Genomic DNA, 21,734 nt, shown 5'->3' on the forward strand with positions numbered 1-21,734 from the left:
TCTTTCAGTTGTGTCAACTGCTGCTGTATAGATCTTGAAGCTATAAAGGCCACTCAAATTAAATTGTTGTATTTTTCTTAAAGAGGAAAACTTTAAGAAAAATGTGGTATGGTAGGTCCAGCAGCCTCAAGTTCTCCTTTCATAATTGCGCAGAGTGCTGTCTTCAACATGCACAATCATATCATCTCCTAGCCATATCATCTATTAACACTGACCATTTTGTTTTCTACCTTTGTTTTGGTTTAGACCTCCAGCACAATGTTATGACTTAGGGGTAACAGGAGAATCCACTGTGTTCTGGAGATTAAAGTATAAGCATGTGGCATATCACTGTTAATCATGATGTTGAAGCTTATCATAGTAAGACAAACTATGTTACTCCTTGGCTCTCAACTTCTGAGTAGCTTCTCCGTTTCAGCACAAAAGACAAAGTACTTGTAATGACCTCTGAGGGATCATGTGACCTGACCCTTCACTGCTTCTGTGGCCAACTTTCCCACTATTTTCCCTGTTCAAGGTTCCAGGCACAGCATGCCACCTGCTGTTCCATCAATACTTCATCTCTACACTGCTGTGTCTTCTCCCCAGACACCCCATGGTGAGCTTCCCTTACTTCTTTCACGTTCTTGCTTAGATCACATTCTCATGTGTCCCTAGTGGCAGCCCTATTTCTCTTAATACTTCCTCTAGTTACTCAGGCCAATTCTCACTGGCAAAAATGGATAGGAAAACTAGTATGGTCTCAAACAATGTCTGCCAACATGCCTAATGGACATAGCACCTTGTCAGTCTTCTTCTGGACCTATGTGACCCAGACAAATCTCTCCTTCCTGATGTGCTTTCCTGAGCCTGCCTTTAAGGACACTCGAGGTTTCCCCGTGGCCTTACAGGCTTCTGTTTCCTTGTTAATGCTCTCTTCTCCCAGATTTCATGGTGATAGGGCTTCCTGTGTTCTCATCTATACTTTCTTCCTTGGTAGAACTGCCTCTGTCACGGCTTAAAACTACCTCCATGGATACTTGTATCGCTTTGTTTCTAAATCCAGACCAAGTTGTTGAGGTTGGGACTTGAATGTCTACCCCTTTGTTGATACCTCATTTGGCATCTCAGGGTTATATAAAACAAAATTGCCACCTTTCTATTCTTTTCACCTACACTCCCAAATCCCCACTTCTGATCCAGCTGATACCAAGCCTTACCTAGCAGTGGCCCAGCTGCAAACACCTGGGGTTAACTCTAGTTCTCTCCTGTTCATCTTCTGTGAATCAGGGCTGATACGCTGTTTTACCTCCAAAACATATCCAGGACCAAGCTCTTCTACAGTGTTGGCAACCTGGAGAGACTCCGAGCAATATCACTACTGTTGAATATTCACACTTTGCTCTATTCCACACTGGAAACCTCCAGATGTGTATCAGTAGTAAAACAGATGATTAAATAATAGGCTACTCACGTAAGATAATGTTATATAGCAATGAGCAAGCTATATAACAAGCAAATGATTGCTCTATATTGTTATGATAAATCTTTCCGCCAAAAGCCGCCGAGCCCCACCGCCATGTGTGCACTTAACGCCAGCCACCCGCCGGAGTTAGGGCCCAAATTAATATACAGAAACTTGTATTAGGTTCAAATGCTGCTTGGTCAATGACTAGCATTCTCATCTGTTAGCTCAGTCTTAATTATCATACATCTATATATTTTACAAAACTTATCTTATAGAGGATGCCTTTCGCTGACACCCTCTCTTGCCGGTGGCTCACATCCTGCCACTGGAGGATGCGAAGGGGAAAAAGGGGACCCTTCCTGTTTCTCCTTGCTTAAATATGAGTATCCTTGCTATGTCACTTCTGGCCTGGATCACCACTTCTCTACTACATTTCCTAGAATCCTCTTTGACTCCTAGTCCTGTCTAACTTGCTTTCTCATTGGCCACACAGAACTTTATTCAACAACCAATAAGATAAACATACACAGAAGTACTTCCCCCATCACTATGTAATAACAGAGATGAATCCTCTGAAATCTCACTCCCTCCCCCTGCCCGATGGAGCAGGACTCAGTGGAGTATACAGGGTGTATGATCCCATTATATAGTTAAAAACAACAACAAAAGCTAACAGCCCAGATGAAGCACAATACTAGAAGTCAAGAGAGTGCTTTTGGAGAAAGAAAGTATGTGGGAGAGAGTGTGGGGGCTCTGTAGGTGCAGATAATGGGTGATTCTTTGTCTGGGCTCTAGAAGAATGGTGTGGCAGGGTCTCTGAACTATATGCTGTGATCTGTGTTCTCTGCAGTCTGCTGAGTCTCAGACACTCGTCCCACCTGAACACTTCTGGTCTAACCGCCACTTCTTACCTGCATTACCCTGCTCTCAAATAGCTCTTCTAATGTTATTGTCAGGTTTTCATTATTCTAAGGTTAACTACCTTGCAAAAGTTTTCCATGTTCTTAAGCATAAAATCCTGAATCCATGGCTCAGTAGTTACGAGCACTTGCTCTTACAGAGGACCTGGATTCTGTTCCCAGCACCCACAGGGCAGCTCACAGCTATCTGTTACTTCAGTTCCAGAGGACTCAACACTCGCTTCTGGCCCCTGAAAGTACCAAGCATGCATCCAATACACAAAAACATGTAGGTAAAATACTCATACATGGGGCTGGAGAGATGGCTCAGGGGTTAAGAGCACTGACTGCTCTTCCAGAGGTCCTGAGTTCAATTCCCAGCAACCACATGGTGGCTCACAAGAGATTTGGTGCCCTCTTCTGGCGTGTAGATGCCAGAACACTGTATACATAACAAAATCTTAAAACAATACATACATATAAAATAAGTAACAAATATCACTCTTTATAATCCCAGCACTTTGGAGACAGAGGCAAATGGATATCTGTGAGTTTAAGGTCAGCCTGGTCAATAGAGCAGGCTCCCAGATAGCCAGGGCTACCCAGTGAGACCCTGTTCCAAATCAATCAATAAGTCTTGAATACTTACACGAGTCCTACCAGCATGCTTCAGCCACATGATGCTTCACTGTCTTTTTGTGCATGAGGGTCATTCCCAGGCAGTGCCTGCAATTTTCTGTTCTCTTGACTTTAGATAGTTTTACCAGCTGACTTTTCACTGGCATGTCCTGATCACATTACTAAAGTTACATCTATAGTCCTTCAGCACTCTGCCTCTAATTATTCTACTTCTCTGTTATCACTGTTTAACATGTCCACCTAAAGGTGTTTTTTTCTCACATGTAATTAAGGGTCTCAAGATGAGACCATATTGGATTAGTATGGACACCAAATCCAATTACAAGTGTCCTTACAAAAGAAAACACAGACAAGAAGGTGATGTGAGGGCAAAGCGAAGCTCCCAGTGACGTGTTTCTAAGTCACTGAACAGATGGGTACCCAGCAACCAACAGAAGCCCCAAGAAAGGCTCACAGGCGCATCTTTCTCACAGCACACAGCAGGACCCAGCTTATCAAATCCTGACTTAGGCATTCTGGCTTCCATAATTAAGAACAAGTTTCTGTTATCTTAAGCCACCAACTGTGCAACTTGTTAGAGGAGCCATAAGGAACTAATGCATATAATTGTATAATTTAGTTACTACCATTTATTTTTTTGGTTCCTCTTTAAGCTCCATGAAGGCACACATTATTTTGTTCATGCTGCCTCTCAAATAACACACAACAGGCACTCAAGCAAAAAAAAGTTTTTATATATGAAATTTAGTAAATATTGCTGAAAAAACTCTTGAGATTTGGTTGGATAAACAAGCTATGATAGACCACACACTGGGTACTTCTCAACAATGAAAAGAGTTTTTCTAGCATCCACTCAGACATGGGCAGATCTTAAATATTAAATATACTTTGTTGAGTAAAAGACTCCTCATTTAACAATTAACTTATGATTCTTTCATATGAATCCTAAAAAAGGTACATTAAGCTGTCAAGAGAAAAAGGAGATCAGTGGCTGCTAAGGACCCAGGATCAGGAAGAGTGACACAAGGGGCAGGGAGGTAAATCTGCAGATTCCCAATTGTGTAGTGGTTATGTGGGGATTCACATTTGCCAGAACTCATCAGACAGTTACTTAAAATGGATACACATACATTACTTAAACGAGCTGATAAAATAAAGCAATTAAAAACTTAGGGTGATGTATAATCATCTAAAGAAAACACTATGGTCCTTAGAATAAGCCTAAGATGTTATTTTGAGATACAAAAATATGTGGTAAGAATATCCAGCACAAGAAAAATGAAGATATAAAACCAAAACAGCAACAGACAGTTGCTGACTATAAGGAACTTTACCCACAAGACAACTCAGATAACTGAATCCACACTGTAGACTTTGAAGACACTCCTCCTTTGCTATACAGAGACCCAGCACAAACAGCAGCAAGCCTAGTCATGCAACCTCTGCTGGGCTGATGGGTGCTGTTCTGAGAGGTACAGATAGTTGTTCATTTTTCTCACTACCTCACTCCCACCCTTTCCTCTCTACTGTCCTTTTCTTCAAAATGGGCTTAAGATCACTGTTTGCCCTTATAAACACTGGTTGAAGTATTCAAGGGTTTTGCTGAATATGATCAGAGATCAAGCATTTTTTTTTTCTCTCTTTTTAAAGTTAATTTATGGGTTCAGAAACATTGTTGGCAGCTTTCAAGTAACAGATGTTTACCAAGGAAGGAAAATTCCAGACCAGTTTTGATGTGAATATTGTTAAAACTTCTCAATACTGCGTCCGCTGATAAGACCCAGCAATATATAAAAGGAGAACATGTCACAACTGAAGTCATAACCCAGGGGGAGGCAGGCTGAGGCACAGATATGGTGGCATCACCTATGGAGTAGCCTGAGGGCGAACGGAAGGGAATCAAAAGGACCCTCAGGGGCAACAGAGCAGCTATAGACCCTGGGAAGACAAGATCACTGAGCCTGAAAGCAACATTTTTGTATTTCAGATGACTGCTGTTAGGCACAGCCCTCTTTCCTTGCCTCCTGAAGGGCGCACAAACTTGGGTGAGGCTGCACAGCCCTCAAAGTGCAGATGGCAGAGGGTTGGCTGTGAGTTGCTTTGACAGCAGTTACAGGTTGTAGTCCTTGATTCCTGAGAGGTAACCAGGTACACTGCAGCAGACTAAGACATAGGTATGATGAGCTCTTTTTAGATTCAGGCAGTTTATTACTTACATAAATAACAAAAGAGAGTAGGCCAAAGGTGCCAGCTTCTTGGGTCTTCTTCCCACAAATCAAGAAGGACCACAGCTCATCAAAACAGGCAGGATAACAGCAACAAGAGTTGTGAGACACTATTATTGGAAAGTCAAGTCTAGACCCCCAGTAATTATTTTTGTACTATGCATGTCAATCTATTCTGAGCTCGCAGTAAGCGTCCCAAGGGAGAAGGGTGTGAGTGGGAGATGGCTTCAGATGGCTTCCCATACTCCTGTGTTCTGGGAGAATCAGAAGGCATCCTGCCCAGTCTAAGATCAGCAACATTAACACTTGCCTGTAAGAGCCACTCTCCTACAGCATCCGCCCACTGCCACTGCTGAGAGAACTATGAAAAATGGGGTAGTTTAACATAAAAAATAAAAGCACCCAGGAAACAAGGCACTAAGATCAAGATTTCAAGGCCAGTTAGGGCTACATAGCAAGACCCCGTCTTTAAAAAATAAATGAAACCTTTAGCCAGTCCGTGGTGATGCATGCCTTTAGTCCCAGTCAGTACTCAGGAGGCAGAGGCAAGTGGATCTCTGAGAGTTTGAGGCCAGCTGAGTCTACAAAGTGTGGTACAGGGCAGCCAGGGACACACAGAGGAAACCCTGTAAATAACAACAACAAAAAAAGGCCATGTGTAATGAATGGGCTTGACACTGAATCACAAAGACAGGCTATTTCAGGTACCTAGTCCAGGAATGTTTGTTTTTGTTTTTTGTTTTTTCAGATTTTTTTTATTTGAAATAGAAACAAGATTGTTTTACATGGCAATCCCAGTTCCCTTCTCCCTCCCGTCCTCCCCCACCCCCTCCCCCCCACCGGCCCCACTAAAACCCTACCTATCACATATCTTTTCTGCTACCCCTGGATGGTGAGGCCTTCCATAGGGTGCCATCAGAGCTTATCATATCCTTTGGGATAGGGCCTAGGACTACCCCTGTATGTCTTGGCTCAGGGAGTATTCCTCTATGTGGAATGGGCTCCCAAAGTCCACTCCTATGCTAGGGATAAGTACTGAACTACTACAGGAGGTCCTGTAGATTTTTGAGGTTTCCTCAATGAAATGCATGTTCCTGTGGTCTGGATCAGTCCCATGCTGCTATCCCAGCTATCAGTCTGGGGAGCAAGAGTTCCCGATGTTCAGGTCAGCTGTTTCTGTGGGTTTCAACAGCCTGGTCTGAACCCCTTTACTCTTCACTCATCCTTCTCTGCATCTGGATTCCAGTTCAGTTTAGTTGTGGATGTCAGCTTCTACCAGCTACTGTATGAGGGCTATTGGGTGGCATATAAGTCAGTCATCAATCTCATTATGAGGGGAGGGCATTTAAGGTAGTCTCTCCTCTGTTGCTTAGATTGTTAGCTGGTGTCATCTTTGTAGATCTCCAGACATTTCCATAGTGCCTGATTTCTCTGTAAACCTAAAATGTCTCCCTCTACTATGGTATCTCCATTCTTGTTATCTTCTATTCTTCCCCTGACTCAACCTTTCTGCTCCCTCATGTCCTCTGCATCTCTCTTCTTCTTTTCTCATTCTCATAGCTCCCTCCCCCTTCTTCCCATGCTCTCAATTTGCTCAGGGAATCTTGACCCTTTCCCCTTCTCCAGGGGACCATGTATGTCTCTCTTAGGGTCCTCCTTGTTTACTAGCTTCTCTGGCAGTGTGGATTGTAGGCTGGTAATCCTTTACTCTATGTCTAAAATCCACATATGAGTGAGTACATATCATGTTTGTCTTTTTGTGATTGGGTTACCTCGCTCAGAATGGTTTCTTCTAGTTCCATCCATTTTCCTGCAAATTTCAAGATTCCATTGTTTTTTTCTGCTGAGTAGTACTCCATTGTGTAAATGTACCACATTTTCTCTATCCATTTTTCAGTTGAGGGGCATCTAGGCTGCTTCCAGTTTCTGGCTATTATAAATAGTGCTGCTATGAACATCGTTGAACAGATGTCCTTGTTGTATGAATGTGCATCTTTTGGGTAAATGCCTAAGGATGGAGTTGCTGGATTACTGATTCCCATTTTCTTGAGGAGTCGCCATACTGATTTCCAAAGTGGCTGTACAAGTTGACACTCCCACCAGTAGTGGAGGAGTGTTTCTCTTTCTCCACATCCTCTCCAGCATAAAGTGTCATTGGTGTTTTTGATTTTGGCCATTCTGACAGGAATAAGATTGTATCTCAGAGTTGTTTTGATTTTGCATTTCCCTGATGGCTAAGGATGTTGAATACTTTATGTGTCTTTCAGCCGTTTTAGATTCCTCTATTGAGAATTGTCTACTTAGTTCTGTACCCAACTTTTTAATTGGATTGTTTGGTGTTTTGGAGACTAGCTTCTTGAGTGCTTTGTATATTTTGGAGATCAGCCCTCTGTCAGATTTGGGGTTGGTGAATATCTTTTCACATTCTGTTGGCTGGTGGTTTGTCTTGCTGACTGTGTCCTTTGCCTTACAGAAGCTTCTCAGTTTCAGGAGGTCCCATTTATTAATTGTCAATCTCAATGTTTGTGCTACTGGTGTTATGTTCAGAAAGCAGTCTCTTGTACCAATATGTTTGAGGGTATTTCCCACTTTGTCTTCTTTTTTTTTTTTTTATTAATTCAAGTTAGGGAACAAGCTTGTTTCACATGTAAGTCCCTTCTCCCTCTCCCTCCCCTCATCCCCTCCCTCCTCCTCCACCCCCAACCTACCCCCACCCCATCCACCCACCACTCCCCAGGCAGGGTAGGGCCCTCAACAGGGGCTCTGCAAAGTCCACCAAATCTTCCTGTGCTGGGCCTGGGCCCTTCCCCATGTGTCCAGGGCCAGAGTGTATCCCTTCATGTGGGATGGGCTCTCAAAGTCCCTTCTTACACTAGGGAAAAATGCTAATCCACTTCCAGAGGCTCCCTGGAGTGCAGAGGCCTCTTTATTGGCATCTATGTTCAGGGGTTTGGATCAGTCTTGTACTGGTCTCCCAGATAGCATCTGGGGTCGATGTGCTCTCCCTTGTTCAGGCCAACTGTTTCTGTGGGTTTCTCCAACCTGGTACAGACCCCTTCGATCTTCATTCCTCCCTCTCTTTAACTAAATTCCAGATTTCAGCTCAGTGTATTTCTGTGGATGTCTGTCTCTGCTTCCATCAGCCACTGGATGAAGGCTCTAGGATGGCATAAAGAGTAGTCATCAATCTCAATTTAGGGGAAGGGCTTTTAGGTTATCCTCTCCTCCATTGCCTGGATTGTCAGATCGTGTCATCCCTGTAGGTCTCTAGAGATCTCCCTAGTTCCAGATCTCTTCTCGGACCTATAGTGGCTCCCTCTAATATGGTATCTCTCTCATCCTGCTCTCTCTCCTCTATTCTTCCCCCTACTCAATATCTCTGCTCCTCCATTTCCTCTCTTCTACTCCTCTTCTCGTGCTCTTATTGTGGCAGCACCCTCTCCCCTACCCTCATGCTTCCAATTAGCTCCGGAGTTCAAGCCACTTCCCATTCCTGGGGTCTATTTATCCCTTAGAGTCCTTCATGTTTCCTAGTTTCTTTGATGAAGAGGATTATAGGCTGGTAAACCTTTGCTCTATGTCTAAAATTCATATATGAGTGAGTACATACCATGTTTGTCTTTTTGTGACTGGGTTACCTCGCTTAGGATGGTTTCTTCTAGTTCCATCCATTTGCCTGCAAATTTCAAGATTCCATTGCTTTTTTCTGCTGAGTAGTACTCCATTGTATAAATGTACCACATTTTCTCTATCCATTCTTCAGTTGAGGGGCATCTAGGTTGCTTCCAGGTTCTGGCTATTACAAACAATGCTGCTATGAACATGGTTGAACATATGTCCTTGTTGTATGAACATGCACTATTTGGGTATATACCCAAGAGAGGAATGGCTGGATCTTGAGGTAGATTGATTCCCATTTTTCTGAGCAACCGCCATACTGATTTCCAGAGTGGTCTTACAAATTCACACTCCCACCAGCAATGGAGGAGTGTTCCTTCTTCTCCACTTTGTCTTCTAATAGGGTTAGTGTGGCTAGGATTATGTTGAGGTCTTTGATCCATTTTGACTTAAGTTTTGTGCCTGGTGATAGGCTTGGGTCTATCTGTAGTCTTCTACATGTCTGCATCCAGTTGTTGAAGATGTTCTCTTTGTTCCATCGTATAAATATGGATTGTTTACCAAAAATCAGGTGTTCATAGATGTGTGGGTTAATATCAGGATTTTCAACTCTATTCCATTGGTCTACCTGTCTATTTTTGTGCCAATATCAAGCTGTTTTCAGGACTATAGCTCTGTAATAGAGCTTAAAGTTAGGGATGGTGAAGCCTCTAGAAGTTGCTCTATTGTACAGGGTTATTTTGACTATCCTGGGTCTTTTGTTTCTTCATATAAAGTTGAGAATTGTTCTTTCAAGGTCTGTGAAGAATTGTGTTGGGATTTTGATGGGGATTGCATTGAATCTGTAGATTGCTTTTGGCACGATGGCCATTTTTACTATGTTGATACTACCTATCCAAGAACATGGGAGATCTTTCCATTTTCCGGTATCTTCTTTAATTTCTTTCTTTAGAGAGTCAAAATTCTTATGGTACAGGTCTTTCACGTTTTTTTTTTTTTTTTTTTGGTTAGTGTTACCCCAAGGTATTTTATGTTGTTTGTGGCAATCATAAAGGGTGATATTTCTCTGATTTCTTTCTCCACCAATGTGTCATCGGTATATAGTGGGGCTCCAGATTTTTTAATCTTGTATCCTGCCACTTTGCTGAAGGTGTTTATCAGCTGTAGGAGTTCCCTGGTAGAATTTTCTGGGTCACTTATGTAGACTGTCATATCATCTGCAAATAGTGAGAGTTTGACTTCTTCCTTTCTGATTTGTATTCCCTTGATCTCCTTTTGTTGTCTTATTACTCTAGCTAGAACTTCAAGGACAGTATTGAAGACATATGGAGAGAGTGGACAGCCTTGTCTTGTCCCCAATTTTAGAGGAATTTCATTGAGTTTCTCTCCATTTAATTTGATGTTGGCTGTCGGCTTGCTGTATATTGCTTTTATTATGTTGAGGTATGTTCCTATTATCCCTGATGTCTCCAAGACCTTTATCATGAACGGGTGTTGGATTTTGTCAAAGGCTTTTTCGGCATCTAGTGAGATGATCATGTTTTTTTTTTTTTTTTTTTTCCTCAGTCTGTTTATATGGTGGATTACATTGAGGGGTTTTTGTATGTTGAACCATCCTTGCATCTCTGGGATGAAGCCTACTTGATCATGGTGGATGATTTCTCTGATGTGTTTTTGGATTCGATTTGCCAGTATTTTATTGAGAATTTTTGCATCAATGTTCATGAGGGATATTGGTCTGTAGTTCTTTCTTAGCTGTGTTTTTGTGTGGCTTGGGTATCAAGGTTATTGAAGCCTCACAAAAACAGTTTGGCAATGACCCTTCTGCTTCTATTGTGTGGAATACTTTGAAGAGAATTGGTTTTAGCTGTACTTTGAATTTCTGGTAGAATTCTGCACTGAAGCCATCTGGTCCTGGGCTTCTTTTGGTTGGGAGACTTCTGATGACTGCTTTTATTAGATTAGGGGTTATTTAAGTTGCTTATCTGTTCTTGATTTAATTTTGGTAAGTGAAATCTGTGCAGAAAATTGTCCATTTCCTTTAGATTTTCAAATTTTGAGGAATATAGATTTTCAAAGTATGATCTGATGATTGTCTGGATTTCCTCTGTGTCTGTTGTTATGTCCCCCTTTCATTCCTGATTTTATTAATTTGCATGTTCACATGTTCACTCTGCTGTTTGGTAAGTTTGGATAAAGGTTTGTCTATCTTGTTGATTTTCTCGAAGAACGAACTCTTCGTTATATTGATTCTTTGTATTGTTCTTCTAGTTTCCATTTTATTGATTTCAGCCCTCAATTTGATTATTTCCTGGCTTCTGCTCCTCCGGGGTGTATTGGCTTCTTTGTGTTCTAAAGCTTTCAGTTGTGCTGTTAATTCTCTAGTGTGACTATTCTCCTGTTTCTTCATGTGGGCACATAGCGCTATGAACTTTCCTCTTAGCACTGCTTTCAAAGTGTCCCATAGGTTTGGTTATGTTGTGTCCGCATTCTCATTGAATTCTAGGAAATCTTTAATTTCTTTTTTTTTATTTCTTCCTCGACCCAGGAATTGTGCAATTGGGTGTTACTTAATTTCCATGAGTTTGTAGGTTTTTTGTAATTCATGTTCTTGTTGAATTCTAACTTTAAAGCATGGTGGTCTGATAAGATACAGGGGGTTATTTCAATTTTTTTGTACCTGTTAAGGTTTGCTATGTTGCCAAGTATGTGGTCGACTTTAGAGAAGGTTCCATGTGGCGCTGAGAAGAAGGTTAATTGTTTTGTATTTGGATGGAATGTCTATAGATATCTGTTAAGTCCAATTGCACCATAACTTCTATTAGTTCCTTTGTTTCTTTGTTAAGTTTCTGTCTGGTGTTCTTGTCCAGTGGTGAGAGTGGGGTGTTGAAGTCTCCCAGTATAAGTGTGTGTGATTTTATGGGTGATTTGAGCTTTAGTAATGTTTCTTTTACAAACGTGGATGCCTTTGTATTTGGGGCATAAATGTTCAGAATTGAGACTTCATCCTGATGGATTTCTCCTGTGATGAGTAGGAAGTGACCTCCTTCATCTCTTTTGATTTAGTTTAAAGTCCAATTTGTTGGATATTAGGATTGCTACCCCCGCTTGTTTCTTGGGTCCATTTGATTGGAAAATCTTTCCCCAACCTTTAATTCTTAGGTGCCGTCTGTCTTCGAAGTTGAGATGTGTTTTTTGTATGCAGCAGAAGGATGGATTCTGTCTTCTTATCCATTCTGCTAATCTGTGTCTTTTTATAATGGAGTTAAGACCATTAATGTTGATGGATATTAATGACCATTGATTGTTCATTCTTGTTTGTTTTTGATTTGGTGATGGTGGCAAAATTATGTGTGGGATTCTATACCTTTTTCCTTTGGCTGTTGGTAAAGTGGGATTATCTATTGCCTATATTTTTCTGGTTGTAGTTAACTTTCCTTGGGTTGCTGTTTTCCTTCCAGAAGTTTCTGTAGGGCTGGATTGGTGGATATGTATGGCTTGAATCTGGTTTTGTCATGGAATATCTTGTTTTCTCCATCTATAATGATTGAAAGCTTTGCTGGGTATAGTAGTCTGGGCTGGCATCCATGGTCTCTTAGTGTAGGTAGAATATCTATCCAGGACCTTCTGGCTTTCAGAGTTTCCATGGAAAAGTCAGGTGTAATTCTGATAGGTTTGCCTTTATAAGTTACTTGACCTTTTTCCTTTGCTGCTCTTAATATTTTCTCTTTATTCTGTATGTTTGGTGTTTTGATTATTATGTGGCGAGGAGACCTTTTTTTTGGTTCAGTCTATTTGGTGTTCTGTAGGCTTCTTGTATTTTCATTGGCATGTCTTTCTTTAGGTTGGGAAAGTTTTCTTCTATGATTTTGTTGAATATGTTTTTCTGCGCCTCTGAGTTGGATTTCTTCACCTTCTTCTATACCTATTATTCTTATGTTTGGTCTTTTCACGGTATCCCATATTTCCTGGATATTTTGTGTTAGGGATTTGTTGGACTTAAGATTTTCTTTGGTTGATGAGTCTATTTCCACATGTGTCTTCAACTCCTGAGATTCTTTCTTCCATCTCTTGTATTCTGTTGGTTATGCTTACGTCTGTAGTTCTTGATCGTTGACCCAGCTTTTCTATTTCCAGCATTACCTCAGATTGTGCTTTCTTTATTGTCTCTTTCAGTTTTTAGGTCTTGAACTGTTTCCTTGAGAGATTTGTTGATACCTTGTATTTTTTTTTTTTTCTTCATTTCTTCAAGGGATTTTCTCATGTCCTCTTTGAGGTAATCTATCATTTTCATGAAGATGTTTTTAAGGCCATTCTCTTCCGGTTCATCTGCATTGTGATGTTCAGGTCTTGCTGGTGTATGGTTCCTAGTCTCCGGTGGTGTCATATTGGTTTTCTGTTGTTGAATGTGCTTTTACATTGTCCTCTTCTCATCCTTTCTTTTGGTGGGTGTAGCAGGAGTCTCTTCCTCTCCTGGTGGGTATGGGACCAAAATTCCCTTCAGGTAGATGCAAACAGATCCAATACCCCGATGTCTGTCCTCTTCTCGTGGATGGGGGTGGCACTGTTACCGGGGCCTCGGCAGTGTCCAGGTGTGTTGGATCCTGCTACCGAGTTCGGATCTGGTGAGCAGATCCCTGGCATTAGATGTCTCTTAGCAAGGCCACCGAACCAGAACTGGAAACAGCCCCCGGCCTACCTGGGCTGGTGGATGGAGGCAGAACTGTCACCGGGGCCTGGCAGTGTTGGGGTGTGTTGGGTACAGCTGCGGAGTTCGGATCCAGTGAGCAGATCCCGGGCGTCAGATGTCTCTGGGAATGTTTGTTTTTGTTTGGCCTGGGCGCAATTAGTGCTGAGGTTTAGCAATCCAGGCACAATCCTCATCCCCATAAAGAGGGCACATTCACAGTATTCTCACTCCTCAGCAGGACCAAGCATGTTGTTCCCAATGTTAAAATTCTTCTTTCTCACCCCTCATCCTATGCCCTTATCCTTCCTGGAATCACCTCCCAAGTACAAAAAACAAAATCTCAGGGATTTGTAGGAAGTCCAAATAGCAAAGCTGACCCAGAAACATCCCTAAAAAAGAACTCTGTGGGCACCAGCACTCACGATTAAAAAAAAAAAAAAAAAAACTGGGATGAAGAAAAGGCAGATACTGATTAGCCTCTATTACCTCAGATGTCCCAGAAACATTTAGATGCATCCAGTGTACAGGCAGCACAATGTGCTCAGAATCAGATCCAGGGACTGTAAACATTATAAAGGAGACCAAATTCTCAAATGCCATGCCTGGAAGTCCTTGTCTGATCCAGTGCTCTAGTTGGGAAGGAATGAGACCTATCAGGGTAGACCCTGATTTCCCAAATCTACTCTAGGGTCACATTCCCTTCCTACAGGACAGTCACCTCCCATTACCTGGAACATATTCTCTTTCAAAAGAAGCCTAGCAAGGTTTTGTTGGTTGTTCTGGAGACTTGTGTCCACTCACCTCCAAATCAGTATGGAGAGTAGTGTTCCTGGTTCCCTGTGATTCCACTTAATTCAATAGCTGCTGCTCTCCTGCTCTGGACTCTTCAAGTCACTGAACAAGCAGCCCAGGAGAGGAGTGGCCACACCGGAAGAAGGTGACAACTCAAGTATCATGCAGAGCTGGGACTAGTGCTATGTTAGGGGCAAGAAGTATTCAGAGGAATGCTTGGTGATGTATGGGGACAAGGTGAGCAGGGCTGACCAACGGAAGGGCTAGTTGAAGGGGAAATCTAGAATAAATAGAAAAGGAGGGAAGATAAAAAAAATCCCCCGTGGCTTCAGTACAGTTTCCAACAGTAAAGAATATAGCTTGTCCTGCTAACCTTCTAGTTGTTGGTAATTTTTCTTTTGTCTATTTTATTGTTTAAAAAAAAGACTATCAGTCACTGTCCTCAGGCAGAAGAGTCTAACACATGAAAGGACAACTGAGGCTGAATGAATGGGGTATATAGGAGATGCTTACTGGTTGCTTTAACATACCACCCCTTTTACACAAATGTACTTTGAAACATAATTCACACATCAAACCAACCCCTTGAAATGTCTGATTCATAGTATATGAATGTAGTATATATACAACATTGTAAAACTACTGCTACTAATTCCCAAGCACTTAAACTAAAAAATAAACCCATTTAGAGTCACTTCATCTCCCCTTAGATTTGCTTAGTCAGTGTCAACATGTAGCTTCCTGACTGTATCTGCATGCATTCTGACTAGAGGGAAAACTTGATCCTCATTTATAGCAGGTTGGACATAGCAAGGAATTAGTTTCTCAGATTTGTCACACTTTAGTAGAAGTACTCAGGGTTGTTTCTGTAAGTGTCTCAGGGTTCCAGCAGGATAGACTCTTGGCTGTTTCTATGGTAACTGAACATACCTCAATACCTGCCTCCTGCAGGAATACCTATATAAGCCACCTGCACCCAAACCCTGAACCAGCTAAGGCTTTCCTCAATAAGGTTATCGTGGGAACTTTGTCAAGTGCTTTGCTCAATCCTGATTTAACATGTCTCTTACCTTAAAAGCCACAAGGGGCCAGGGAAATGGCTCAGCAGATAAAGGTGCTTGCTGCTGTCTAGTTCCAAGAAATCCCTTTCCCCAGTGTCTGACATTTAGACAAAGCCAACATCCCCTCAGGGACTTGAGAAAAATAGTCCCTATATGCTAATGGTCCCTATAAGAATGCTAAAGGAAGCATTCTTATCTCTGGCAAAAGGGACCCCTGACTCTTCCATGAACATATTCTTGTGGTGCCTATTAGCCTATCAAGGTCTGTGCTAGCTTCTAAGTTCCTTCAATCCTTAATCACAAGTACCCTTTATACACTTCAAGATCCTTCACTCCAGTTTACAGGTCCCCCTCCTTCCAGGTACTTGTTCCCTTAAAACCCTGGAAATCCCATCCATTAATCCCCTCAGCTCCCCACTCCCATTTTCCAAAGAGACAGCCTTGGTGATTTGGAATAAACTTTACCTTTTACCCATGGAGCCGCTATTTTGGTTTCTTTACTGCACCATTTCATTCATCTGGTGCCCAAAACCTGACCAATCATTTCCTTCCTTCCCTCCTTTCCTTCCCTCCCTCCTTCCCTCCCTCTCTCCCATCATTTCTTTCATCTGCCGAGTCTGATGACCTGAGTTAGATCCCTGGAATCATGTGGAGAGAGCCAACCCCACAGGCTGTCCTCTGACTTTGATATAAACACCCCCATACAGAGAATAAATACACATTAAAAAATCCCATGCCAGGCGGTGGTGGTACACACCTTTAGTCCCAGTACTCGGGAGGCAGAGGCAGGTGGAGGATCTCTGAATTTGAGGCCAGCCTGGGCTACAAAGCAAGTTCTGGGACAGCCAGGGCCACACAGAAAAGACCTTGTCTCAAAAAACCAAACTAAACCAAAACCCCCACAAATTTACTATTTCTCAATTTCTTAACCCCCCCCATAAGGATTATTTACTTTATGTATACACATGTGCACCATGTACATTCAGGTGCCTGTGGAGGCCAGAAGAAAGCATCAGATCTCCTGGAATTGGAGTTATAGTTTGCTGTAAGCCACCTCATGGGTGCTGGGAACTGAACCTTTGTCTCCTGCAAGAATAAGTGATTTTAACAGCTGAGTTATCTCTGTAGTCTCTAAAGAGTGTATTGTTATTTATATGCATGGATGAGGGTCAGTATGTACAACATGTTTGTGGAGGTACCTGCAGAGGCCAGAATAGGTGGCTGGATGTTCTAGAGCTGGAGTTATAGGCAACTGTGAGCAGCCTAGTGTAGGTGCTGGGCAAATTTGGGTCCTCTGAAAGAGCTGCAAGCACTTATAACTGCTGAGTCATCTCTCCAGGTCCCTTTATTTTTCTATTTTCGTTTTCCTCTTTCAGTATTGAAAGGTGAACCCAGGGCCTTGTACATGCTAGCAAAATGCTCTATCACTTAATTATATCACTAGCCCTCTATTTACTTTTTATTTTGAGGTAGCGTCTTGCTAAATGGCTCAGACTGGACTTGAACTCACTCTGTAACCCTTCATAATGAGTTTATTGCTACATTTAAAAATTACAAAGGATGGGGATAGAGAGGTAGCTCAGTGGGTAAAGTGATTGCTGTGCAAGCATGAAAACCTGTGTTCTAGTCTCCAGAACTCCTTTACATTGGCACAGTAGCATGGCCTATTATCCCAGTGCTAAGAGGGAGAGATGGAAAAACCTGGGGGCCTGATGGCCAGGTGATAGAGCCTGCCTCAAAAAAATAGAGAATGATAGTGGAAGATGCTCTACATTGGTCTCTGATGTACGCACGCACGCACGCACGCACGCACGCACGCACGCACGCACGCACGCACGCACGCACGCACGCACGCACGCAAACAAGGACATGTACCCACAGACGTGAATAAATGTGTATATCTTAGCAACCCGAGTGCCTGGTGCTCGTAGAAGTCAGAAGAGGGTGTCAGATCCCTTGGAACTAGAGTTACAGATGGTTGTGAGCCATCAAGTACGTGCTGGGCATTGAACCTGGGTCCTCTGCAAGATCAAAAAGTGCTTTTAACTGATGAGCCAGTTCTCCAGCTCTGACTATGTTTTCATTAATTTACTTTCTAAAATAGGTGATTCTGTGGCAAGACACTCTTTTACTGGTTGACCTGATGACAGTATAAAAACATGCTAGGGCCACTCCAATACCTTTCTTTATTTTTGTTTTTGTTTTTTTTTTTTTGTCTGGTTTGATTTTTGATGGCGGTTTAGCTTGCTGAGTTAGAACTATCCTCAAAGACTTGCTTGCAGAGACAAGTTATGTCTTACATTTCTAATGGCAAAGCTAAGAAAATAGGCACTTATGTGTAAGCAGAAGGCAAACAATAGCAAAGTTTTACAATCTAATATATTAAAATGCAAGCATTTAAAATGTAAAGATATATAGGAATCTCAGTTTACCAAAATGAAAATAACAGTAACGGCTTTATCAAATATGATTACATATTTCAGAGAACAAAATATTCTATATAATTAGATTTACAAGACATAAACAAATGATTAAATATTTATTTAGCACAGACATTCAAATGTAAGATAAGAACAAATATTTAACTGTCAAGTTGAAGGTATTAATAACAAATCCCTTTCCTTTTTATTTTTGTTAGTAAAATGTCATAATTTTGAAGGCTTGAATTTTAAAGTTAAGTCAAAGATGCATTTCATTTGTTTTTGTTTTTGTTTTATAATGTGGGGACTGATCCCAGCGCCTCATGTATAGTAGGTTAAATTCGGCATGCTGGGCAGGAGCTTCACTAAGATGGCTTACCAGCTCAGACTTTTCACAGTTACCAGTACACTAACTGCTCACTCAAGGTTGAACTAGGTTCCTAAAGGGCCAAAACGTATAGAGTGAACAGGCTTTGTTCCGTTAAATGAGATAAAACTTAAAACTGTGAAGCCAGGTGAAATAAACATTTAAAACTGCATTTTTCTGGGTGGTATGAGTTTAAAAGCAAAACAGAGCAGTGACAAAACCAGAAGCAGTAAATGGTAAAAGTGAAAGAAGCATCACATTGATTTATGCAGCCTGTTTGTTTATTTTACTGTTGAAGAGATTTTAAGGTTTCAGAAATACTTCTGAATTATTCAACAAGTGGAACACACTACACAGAATATTTTAAAGCCACTACCAACAAAAATAAATAAACAAGCAAACTTCTACCCAGCAATTTATTACAGGTTTCTTAAATCTTTTCTTTCTGGCATTAAACTGAGAAAGGGTGTAGGGAGAATACAACTAAATGGTTTCTCAAAGGAACATTTTCCATTTAGTGAGAAGTTCTGGTTTCTGACTTCTACATAACATTCTGGTCCACAAATGATGGAATGTACTTTTAGAGAGGTAATTATGTTGAGCTGAAGAAATTCAGGGTGAAACAAGAGTCCTCAGTGAAAGCCCTACAAGAAACTGATGAGTGATCCAATGACAAATAAATGGATGAGGAAAAAAATGTGTAGGAAATGTTGGCTTGTTACTGTATTCTTTTTCTTTCTTTTCAGAGTCATTCATCTTCTAAGATTGCCTTCCCTGCTTTTTTAGGGACAAATTACCTCACTATTATTTGTTCATTTAGAATCTTAACAAAGTCTACAAAACCCCACAGTACATTCAAAGCTAATACTAAAAGTTTGAGTGAAAATAACAGAGACATAAGCTCTGATCAGTGCACTCTTTTTCTGGGATTAAGTTCCCTATTTGTGGAGATTGGAAGAACCTCTCTCAGACTATCCACACAGATGTGTGGAAATGTTTGCTTTGAGAAATGGGATCACTTTTTCCATGTTAACATGAGAAGGGTAAATGCTTACTTTCTGAGGGGTAACTGCTTTGTGATCTTTACTCATTTGAATACCACATCACTGCACTACACACTGTGGGTGTGTGTCCTGTTTCTTATACTTTATATATGACCAGCTAAGAAAAAGCACACCAGTAAAAATATTAAAATCTCTTGAAAACACCATTTCTCTACACATATACAAGCCACAACCCAAAGTCCAACCTGGAACCTAGTCACCGACTTTCTGTTGAGTCAAAGTTCAGCGTTCTAATCCATATACAGGCAAAAAGGAATTCTGGAATTAAGTCTAAAGACTGCATGTACTCTGAGTCCATCTGCTTTCTAAACTGTGAAAGCATAGGATGAATATGACTTCTCCGTCCATAACACAAACCCGTGATAAGTCAGGATGTATCTCCTTTGATAAGCAGCACTCATGATAGAGAGATGCACAGTTAACTGAGTCTTCATGGTCACTGAAGCTTACTTTCCCTTAATTGATTAAAAATGTTGACTATAGTTGACAGTAAACATATTTTCCATGAGTTTATACAGTTTGATGATCAAATAGAGTAAATTAATTAGGATCTTATTATTAAAAATAAGAGGTTTATTTGTAAATCTTAGTAACTTTACTATTTATCTTTACATTTAGGAACTGTAGAGTGTTGATGGTACCAGCTTATCTAACATTAAAAGGTTCAATCTTCTTACTAATGCAAAAGGATGGCTCTTCTTCCCACTGTAAACTCTTTCTACAATGAAGAACTCTCACTGTACTTGCACAGAGACTCTGGAGCACTAGACAGACAGGTGTTTGAGACAACAAAAAAGAATATTTCATTTTTTTCCTCTTCTGGATCAGAGAACTTCAAATAAGAATGCTAATTCTAGCATTACAAGCAAACCCTAAACATTAGAAAAAGGAGAGAATATGATAAAATGCTTCAAAGTACATGCCTGAGGTGACTGGAGATAACTTGTATGCTCATGTGTGGCAGGTTCTAGACAAAACCATCAGTCTTTAATCTTCAGATTCATATCTGGAGATAAAATTAAGAAGTTAAGTCATGATCTTTTTGTTCTTGTTGCTATCATAAGTGAAATACCTCCAGTAAGTAGCCCAGAATACCATTACTGCTCACTTTCTAGCCCCATTGTAGCAGAAGTCAGTTATCCGTGAGACTAGTGTTATTTTGGTGACTTGGAGTCTACGCCTTCAGACTCCAGACCTGCATTTAGCAGTTAGATCCATGATAGATTAGTATAATTATGAAACTCCTCAGATCATCATGAACAGTTGACATGATTATGAGTTAAGGGTTAACCAACCCCCTCCCATTACAATTCTGGGTTTCTATGAAAAGCCATTGTTGACAAAAATGGCCCAACAAACAAAGGACATTAGTACCCAGACGACATTATGAAGAATAAATACCTAGTGCTCCCTTGCTAGCTGCTATTTCTATGCTATTACCCGCTAATGGATCTGCTGCTAAGAGCAACTTAGTACAGTGTGGTGAGGGGGGAATGTCTGGCTGAGCCTAAAAGCAACCCTGTGGACTAAACAATGGGCCTACAAAGGGCTTGACTTATTGGTACCATCAGGCAAGTGGGGAGAGGAACCCCAAGGAAGGATTAGCCAGCTTACTTTGCCAGTCTTTTCCGTAGATCCTTGATTTGGTCATTCTTTTTGGTGAGAATCTCTTTCATGTTTCGATAAGCTGCTGTTTGTTGAAATTTCTTCTCTAACTCCTGCTTTGTGAAAAATGTCAGCCCATTACTAAGAAATGTTAAGGAAAGAATAACAAATTTGATAAAAATGCACAGTTTGCTAATTTTCTTATTTCCTTAAAAATATACTTGCATAAAACTAAAACCACCTGAACTTTAAAAATATTTTAAATTAGAAGCTAATAAAACAGTACTATTTTCCAAGGTAATACCATGTTAGCAAGTAGCAAGTATACTATGCTCTAATATGGGAATCTGTATAACACAGAAACTAAACTTTCATGAAAAATATGTATAAAATTTTTTCTAAACTTTCAAGTTCTAAAAACCCAAGGAGGTGGGTTTTTAATTTGAATGTCTTAAAAAATATCCATTTCTTTTTATTCATGCGTATGTGTGTATGACAGTGTGAGTTTATATAAACTACATTCATGCAGAGAACAGGAATCTGAGGTGGGTGCTAGAAGCCAAACCCAAATCCTCTCCAAGAGCCTTAACCACTAAACCTTATTTCTAGCCCTTAATTTGAGGATTTTTAATTTTAGTTCCCAGGACTGTTGCACAACTGATAGAACATTTACCTAGCATGCACAAGTCCTAGATTCCATTCCTAGCACCCATAACCCTTTTTAAAAAATAGATATGTATGATTGAAAAAAAATAGATTTACTTATTTATTTTATGCATATGAGTGTTTCACATGCAAGTATGTATGTATACCACATGAATGCCTGGTGCCCATGGAAGTCAGAAGAGGGCACTGGATCCCCTTGGAACTGGAGTGACAGGGGGCTATGAGCCACAATGTGTGTGCT

General features: G+C 40.9%; 1 protein-coding gene across 6 annotated transcripts in view; it reads right to left on the bottom strand.

Annotated features, from left to right (window-relative positions):
- The window catches only part of Lztfl1 (leucine zipper transcription factor like 1), a 45,969-nt gene that overhangs the window by 2,019 nt on the left and 22,216 nt on the right, over positions 1-21,734 (bottom strand). For 5 of the 6 annotated variants that reach the window (XR_004769801.1, XM_027415527.2, XM_027415526.2 and 2 more), the window contains 2 exons: positions 20,837-20,940; positions 17,811-20,228 (listed from right to left, as the gene is read on the bottom strand). Coding sequence is in view for 4 of the 6 variants with exons in the window: in XM_027415527.2 (XP_027271328.1) it covers positions 20,210-20,228; positions 20,837-20,940 (123 nt within the window). In the remaining 2 variants the exon portion in view is untranslated. Of the gene's footprint in view, positions 1-17,810; positions 20,229-20,836; positions 20,941-21,734 lie in introns of those variants that run through there. The other variant, XR_004769800.1, reaches the window with a different exon arrangement.

Source organism: Cricetulus griseus, chromosome 4 (genome assembly GCF_003668045.3).
Source record: "Cricetulus griseus strain 17A/GY chromosome 4, alternate assembly CriGri-PICRH-1.0, whole genome shotgun sequence".
Lineage (NCBI taxonomy): Eukaryota > Metazoa > Chordata > Mammalia > Rodentia > Cricetidae > Cricetulus > Cricetulus griseus.